This window comes from Benincasa hispida, chromosome 7 (genome assembly GCF_009727055.1).
Source record: "Benincasa hispida cultivar B227 chromosome 7, ASM972705v1, whole genome shotgun sequence".
In the NCBI taxonomy this organism is placed as follows: Eukaryota; Viridiplantae; Streptophyta; class Magnoliopsida; order Cucurbitales; family Cucurbitaceae; genus Benincasa; species Benincasa hispida.
This window is the reverse complement of record NC_052355.1, coordinates 29,311,507-29,319,670: the sequence shown is the minus strand read 5'-3', so window position 1 is coordinate 29,319,670 and position 8,164 is coordinate 29,311,507. Positions and strand designations below refer to the sequence as shown.

Below are 8,164 nucleotides of genomic sequence, written 5' to 3'. Positions count from 1 at the left end.
TGGTATTTGTATTTGTATTTATATTTCAAAGTGGGTTGCATGGTATCATATAAATAGTCAAAAGTCAACTAATTTGGAAGTCATATTAGGGGGAGGGGTGACGCGATTTTGCCACGTGGATGCGAGGGATTGGAGGAGGATTTTATGAAATTGAGGGAGCCTACCATAATATCTGCCGATAACTAGGCCATCAAGGAAGATAGAGAACTTTGAACCGATTATTTAATTTTCATCGAAATTAGGTAAGCAGTAATAATAATTTTCTTAAAAAGAAATATAATATGTAAATATGTTTCGAGATTACTATTATTATTAGATTAATATATCATTATGATTCAATACTTTGCATACTTTGCAGTTTGAAATGTTAAAATTTAATCATTGTACATTTAATAAAATTTGAAAAATGGTCTATGTTGTTGGTTTATTGTTGGAATTTCTTTTTTTATAGATTTTGAAAGTATATCAATCTTTTCTTGCGTGAAAATTTTTATTATTGTTCAACCAATTTCAATAAAAATCAAGTTTGAATGACTAAATTAAATAATTATTGAAAGTATATACTAAATTTCGACGATCAAAAGTAACTAAAATGGTATTTTAGTCCTATTATTATTTGATGTGTTTGTTTATAGGAAAAAGTCTTTGCGTGTATTCTACCTCAGTTTTTTTTTTTTTTTTTTTTTTTTTTTCCCCCTCTTTCGGTTAATTTCTTGTTGTCAATCTAATACTATGAATTTTATGATTTCCGCTAGGGCTGTCAGGTCTTGAATTGTTCTTGTATTCTTAAAAATAATAAGAAGAAAGGGCAAAATCGTCCCCAGTGCCCACGTTGTGATTTATGAATCAAGTATTTAAATATGATGATTGAAGAGGGAGAACCCAAACCTATGGATATTAATTATTATTTCCTATAGTTGAAGCTCAGAAAATATCCAAGTTCTTCTAGGAGGTGGTTACTTCACTAGTTGAGTGATTAATTTGGATTTCAACAAATCATTTGATTTTTTATTTTATTTTTTGAAAACTTATTGTTAAGTTAGTTGTATACAAACATGAAGAATGAATGCAAAGAAAAGATGAAGGAAGAAGTGAATTTATTGTAACATTAAAATTAAAAGAGATTTGTTTTTTAAGGGTTGTTGAGATTCAACCTTTGAGCCCTCTAAGTTCTAATAAATTTATGCAATGTCATTTATTGTCCAATTCACTCACCCAATAGCTTAAATTTAATTTCTGGTCTTAATTGAGAACATGTTGACGGGATATTTCATTACATAGTAGAGAATTGATGAAGCATTCAAAAGAAGCAACAAAATTTTATTAATGTGGATGTGATATTGATAATAAGCATTTTAACTTATTTCGAAAGTGTAAAATATTTATTAGTTAATTTGAATACTTTTTCAACATTTTTATTTTATATTTTTTTATAAATATATATTCATCGACATCAACATTTTATTTAATCTAGTAGGTTGAAGAAAAAGGAGAAGATCCAAATTAACACTCAAAATTGAGGTAGTTGACATGATCTGTATTTATTCAAATGAATAGGTTTCATTCACTTTAAAGCCTCAAATTTGGTTGTATGGTCCTTCAGTTGATTTTTTGGTATTATTATTACCATAAAGAGGCCGATAATTGCTCTAGCTAGAGGTATTAAAAAGAGTTTGATGACAAAAATTTCTTTTCTTATGTGTGTTTCCGTTTTACAATATATATATAATATATATATAATCTCACGTGAGTGATACGAGGAAGGTAATATGTATGTTTTGTAACAGGGTAGAACAGTGCATTCAACCAAATAATCCACAAAATCTAAGAGAGATTAAACCGACATGTCGGTGGATTTTGAATGGCATATTTGGGCTACATGTCGTACCATGGGCCATCATACGCAGACAAACCTTTTATAATAGTGACAACATCTGAAATAAAAGAAGGAAAAGACAAGATAAGCACCATAATTACATAAGCTTTCATACTATTACTAACCCTTGAACTATGAAATTATTTTTGAAAATATATTTTTGAAGAGTTTTTCTAACAAATTAAATGAGACATAAATTGACTCAACATGAAATTGTAAGACTTAGAATGTGTACATTACATTATTTACAACTCAAGTTCAATTTAAGATCATTGTTACTATTAACTTCAACGTGACATCAAGTACATCATTTACAAAATTAATATTTAACAACTCTCACGCCAATGTACATAAATAATATTTTTCTTCAACATTGAGTGGACTGCCAGCTTTTCATTCATCATTTTTATGGGAAATAAAGTCTCCAAGAGTCTTTTAAAACAATTTCAAAGTTGAAGTTTAAAATAAAAATTTTCAATAAAGGGCAGAGTTGAATTTTATAACAATATTTCAACAATTATTAAACATGTGATATCAGATAGATTAGAACCATTAAGTAATATCTTTTATTCTTTAATTATAGCAAATGAAGACTAAAGAAAGAATTATAGAAAATAGTTTTATATGAAAAATTCGTATAAAAATGCCATTTCGAAATCTAACCCTAAATTAAAGTCCAAATGAAAGTTAAGGCTGCCGTGAATTAAAGTCCTAATGGTAAAGAGATGTTTGGACTTTCGGCCCAACAGATATAGACTAACCAACCCAATAATATAACAATGCAAAACCTGAGGGCTGGCCCATGGAATCCAAAATTTTCTACAAGGTTATGTTTCCCTCATTAGTCAAATATTCCATGATTTTTTCACTATCTTCCATCTTTCCCTGCAAGTAAGAAAAGAGTGAGTTTGAGATTACTCTTTAATATAGTATTGCTGATGTGCTTTGATCACAGTTAAAAAGAGAGAGGGAGGGAGAGAGAGAGAGAGAGCAATTTTCACAATCCTAATCTTGTTGTCACAAATGATAATAGTAAGCCCAGACAAAGCGACTCGCCGACTCCCATATCTTGTTGTAAGCATCCGAACAAAATAATCTAATCTTAAATGTCGTATTGATGAAAATCATGCCAAAGTTCAGGTACAATTAATCAAGGAAGTTCTGTCTTTTTTTTTTTTTAGTTCAGTAGGCATGGGTAGAGAATTGAGCTTGTAACATTTTGATCGAAGAAATATGTATTAATCAGTCAAGTTGGGAAAAAGTTGCATGAAGTCGATAAAATTCCATTAACACAGAAATAATAACCTATTAATAATGAAATTAAAATTGCCTATAAGGTAGTGCAAACGGACCTTTGGAGTTGGCAATGATAAATTAAGGCATCTTGCTAATGGAAAGATCAATGTGTAAATAAACCACGCAAGCCACGAAAAAGAAGAAAAATGCAGACACCAACATCAATGGCTCTGCCAGCATGAATATTGGGTTGAAACTGTAATAGACCTGCCAAAAGAAAAGGGAATCTTCTAAATAAAAGGAATGAGAAAGCAACAAGCTGATCCGTACTTAGAGAAAAAGAATGACCCAACAAATAGAGTTATTTAGGCATCATTTGGCAACCATTTCGATTTTTAAAATTAAACCTATTTTCTCTCATTTCTTATAATGGTTTGCCTCTTTTTTTTTAAGTACAAGAGTTGAATTCTTAACCAAATTCTAACAACAAAATCAAGTTTTTAAAAACTACTTTTTTTAGTTTTAAAATTTGACTTGGTTTTTGAAAATATTGGTAAAAAGTAGATAGCAAAGCATGGAATTTAGAGGTGGAAGAGGTATTTATAGGCTAAATTTCTAAAAACTAAAAGCCAAACACCAAATGATTACCAAATGAGTTCTTAAATAGACGAAAACTTCACATCCCACAGGTAAAAATGCATCTACATTTTGCAGCTTACCTGGAAACGAGAGTTATGTTCAGGGACTACATTTTTCTTTTCTAGCACAACCACAGTCCTTCCCACAACATCCAAATACGAGTACTTCTTCTGCAGAGATCGAGATAAAATGTTGGTTTAATGGTGTAGTAGATAAATGGAAACTAGTATTTTCCAATCACAACTCAGCGAATGTGCAAATCTGTAGTCAATACTAAATGAGCCTCTCAGTCATGCTCCGGCAACAAAATTTTAGAAACATTTACCTCTAGGTGTTGCTCCACCTGAAAGGGAACCACGGCAGTAGGGCCTGTGGATCCCTCTGGTAAAACAATCTGGAACAGATAAAGTCGTTTAGTCGGGACAGTGTCATACAAGTAACGCAAGAATGAAATCAGATAAAGGAAGAATCTAGTATCACAGAGCTAGACCAACCTTCAAGGTCAACTTGTCAACCACAGTTTCAGTAAGAGGACAACCAAAAGTAAAGTTTAGGTACCGTCTGCCATCAGGAGACTCAAAAAGGAAGTCTTGCAACGGTAGCCCATAACCAATGACAAAAGTAGCTTTCCATCCACCAAACAAAGGATACCGTGGTTCAATTTCAAGTTCAGACTGCAAAACATAAAACCTTTCAAGTTTAATTATATAGGCATAACAAACCAAGATATTTCAAATGATTAAATAATAATAAAAAAAATGTTTATTCAGTTATTACAGATGTAAGATTCACACAACATTAAAATTCTATTATTAGATTCAAACAACATTAGATTTCTATTATTTATACCACAATTTGAAAGCTCCTTAGGAAGTAAAATCCTTGGTTTACTGTTCCATTTCCAACTAGAAAATTGAAATATGCCACTTATCAGAAAGAACACCGTCCTGATTAAAAACTGTCATTTCTGATGAAATTATGATGTTTACTATACTGAGTGAACCTAAAAAATTTGCCAGAAACAAAAAGATTTCACTTGTTGCTTTCTCCTATTTTGGTATCATCTTCATACATCACTATTATAAAATATTGAACTGGTGTCATTATTTTCCAGAAATGTGAATGATGATTCTCAGTCTGTCTTATTCTGATTCCTGCTCTTTGGTTGTAGCTGAGAATGATAGGTGATTGCCTAACTTATTAAACTTACCTTGACCTAATAATCTCTCTTCTAGGGGATTAGTTCGATAAGTTCCTTCCCATTCTCATATTCATGTGAATTTCACCTCCCTTTCCTCTAACTCAAATTGATTTCTCTCACTACTTCCATAACTCCCCCCGGGGCGGGGGGGTACCCTCTCTGACTACTTTTATTGGTCCAAAATTCCAATACTAATTGAACTTGATTTTCTAACAAACAATAATGAATAGTTGTTGTGGTTATTCCAATTTTCTTTTGGCAAAATAAATTTAAAGACTATTCAGAACTTCTATTCTCATTCCCGCAAATTTCATCCCAACATACTTGCATTCCTAATTTATAATTCCTCTATAAACCCATGTCTATTATAAGAAGAAAGAAAATTTTTCAATCAAAACTTCTAGCAACCTTTTTCCAAATCATGGAACACATAATCACTTAATAACAGAATGCTTTTTCCCCAATCCCTAATTATTGAAACTAGAAAGTTCTATCCTAGTTATATCATGAAACGTAGTAATCTCATTTTTATTCTTTTTTAAAGGTTCAACGCCATTGGGGGATGAACTTTGAACCCCAAGAAAGACCTCAAATCAAGGCAAATAAAACCTAACGAGGAATTAGAAAAAACTTCACCATCAAAGTCCACAACAAAACATGGAATCTAACATGGTGATAAGATAAATATATATTCATTAAATCATCATGGATTGGCCTAGTGGTAAATAGAGGAGCATGACCTTAATAAAGGGTTAAGAGGTCATGGGTTCAATCAATGATTGCCACCTACCTAAGATTTAATATCCTAGAGTTTTCTTGATATCCAAATGTTGTAGGGTCAGGCGGGTTGTCCTGTCAGATTAGTTGAGGTGTGTGTGAGCTAACCCAGATACTCATGGATGCCAAAATAAATAAATAAACATATTCCCATAAGTTCCCAACATCATCCATTTTACAGCAAGAAAGTTTTGGAATATAGAAGGGTTGAGATCACCTTCTGAAAATCTTTGCGCAGGTGTGATGATGATATATTTCCTATCTCGTCTCGGTAGTAAACGGAGTGAACTTTAGGGGGTAATCTTGCAAGTAGATGCCGAAATGAAGAAACTCCGCTAAGAGATGGTCTAGATTGATATTCAACCCTGAGAAAAGGAAGATCACAAACAATAATCGGATATACCAATCTGATGCAAAAACGTATAAGAATTGGGGAAGGATCATTATTATGATAAATGGTTATTGGCCAGCAAGAAGAACAAGAAGCTACCATGTTTTTCTATAAACATTCAACAGCTTTAACGTTGAAGTGCTATGATATTAGAATTTTTTTAAAAAAAATAAAATAAAAACTTACCTCGAAAAAACACCCTTGTGTCGAGCACCAGCATGGGCCAACTTGTAATGCTCAGTAATCTGAATGCTGCCCCAGTGAGATATCTCTACTTCACGCACAAGTTCCTCAACAACAGCAAATGGATGATTATTCTCAAAATGTAATAGAATGGGTGAAAATGAATAAGGAGGGAGATCTTCATATGGTCCATATCTAATTTCTTTGCTGACACGGTTAGTGGGTTCCAGCTTTGTAAATGATTCAACCTTCGTGCTTGGGGTCTTAATAAAAGTTGCCTGCTGTTTAATATGATAGGGTGACAATATAAATGCACTATCATGGTAATAAACCAACTGAGATTCAGATTGACTAATCTCTTCCGGGAAAGGTTTAAGAGTGTGAGTAGATATATAAAGGACTTCAAACGTTGCAGTTGCTCCCGGACTTAGTGGATTGAGCAAAGATATAGAGAAACCTTTAGCTCCATTAGGTGCATCAAATAGCTCAGTTGGTTTTACATCAAGGGGAACATAAGATCTTTTCTTCTTTTTTCCAGTAGCAATAGCAGCCCTTACTAATGACAGACGATCAAATTCTGTGGGTGGAAAAGCAAGAAGAACATCTGAAGCCGGCACCGTTCCAGTATTTTCCACCTTAAAATTTTTTTGAAAAAGAATACAATAAGATGCATCTGGAAAAACATTTACAGGGCAAGAGGGGTTCTGGGGTTATTCCATTCAGATAGGAACAGAGAAAAGGTACCTTCAAAGTAAGGAAAACCTTCACGATGTGAGAAGTCAAGTCAATCTGCACAATAATGGAAACGGTTCAGCATACCGAAAACAAACAACAGAAGGAGGTATTGGCGGAAATAATTCGAGCATGCATTTACGAAATTATTCCCGGTCATCGTTACATTTTGTATCAAGAATTCAGACATTGACATACCGCTGGGGTTCCAAGATCATCATTAAAAAGATTCACTAAATATGACGCCATTATTAGTTCACATTGGCTCATCTTAACTGTCAACAAACTGAGAGAATAAGATCCATATCTAAACTAAACATCCAAATGAATATGCCGTTCCACTCTACTTCCTTTAATTCCTTTAATTCCTTTTACCTCTCAATTGAAATTTCAACAGAGGTCCGATCCAGAAGCGGAATAAAGTGCAGAGAAGAAAATTGCCGCCACCAAAACAACTTCAAACCGAACAATTAAGAATTACAGATTATCATAGGAAATGAGAGATAGAAATCTCACTCTTTTCTCTGCGTTTACGATCTGAAGCTCATGAGAAGAAGCGCACGCGAGCAACGAGAGGTGAGCGATGATCGAGAAGACTAGGGCTAGTCGAGCTTTCGGCTGAGTTTCCATGGCCACTTCGTCTTCTACGGTTCAACCAAAATTTTCAACGACCTGCATCAAACTAACACACTACAAGACTCCACGTGATGGGCCGGGCCGGGTGCCATATTTTGGGCTACATGAGCTCATACATATAAACCTACCCAAAAAACTTCCACTATTGATTTTTTTTCTTTCTAATTTTCAATTTTACCTTTTTTAAAAAATATTTTTTTTTTTCTTCCTTTTCTTTCCACCTTTTTTTCCTTTATTCATTGTTTTATTTTCTCATTTTTTATTTTATTTTCTTTCTCCAATTTTTTTTTTACTTTTTATTTCCTTTCTCTAATTATTTTATTTTATTTATTTTTTCTTTCTAAAAAGAATTACGAGACTGAGTTTTAAACCCAGAACTTGAAAGTGTCTAACTCATAAGTGACTTAGCATCAACAAACCAATCATCAAGTTTGATTATTATAACGAAACGTTAAATATAAATAGCAAATGAAAACGGATTTAAAAAACACTA

The 8,164-nt window shown here is 32.8% G+C and overlaps 1 protein-coding gene across 1 annotated transcript; it reads right to left on the bottom strand.

The window, feature by feature from the left end:
• Positions 1 to 2,419: 2,419 nt before the first annotated feature.
• LOC120082149 (dolichyl-diphosphooligosaccharide--protein glycosyltransferase subunit 1B) lies at positions 2,420 to 7,710 on the bottom strand. Its single transcript, XM_039037395.1, has 9 exons — positions 7,552 to 7,710; positions 7,048 to 7,092; positions 6,307 to 6,938; positions 5,947 to 6,094; positions 4,246 to 4,425; positions 4,077 to 4,145; positions 3,832 to 3,921; positions 3,229 to 3,379; positions 2,420 to 2,761 (listed from the first exon to the last, which is right to left on the bottom strand). Exons 1-8 carry the CDS (start codon positions 7,663 to 7,665, stop codon positions 3,251 to 3,253), a joined length of 1,407 nt encoding a protein of 468 aa, XP_038893323.1. The 5' UTR covers positions 7,666 to 7,710; the 3' UTR covers positions 2,420 to 2,761; positions 3,229 to 3,250.
• Positions 7,711 to 8,164: the final 454 nt, after the last annotated feature.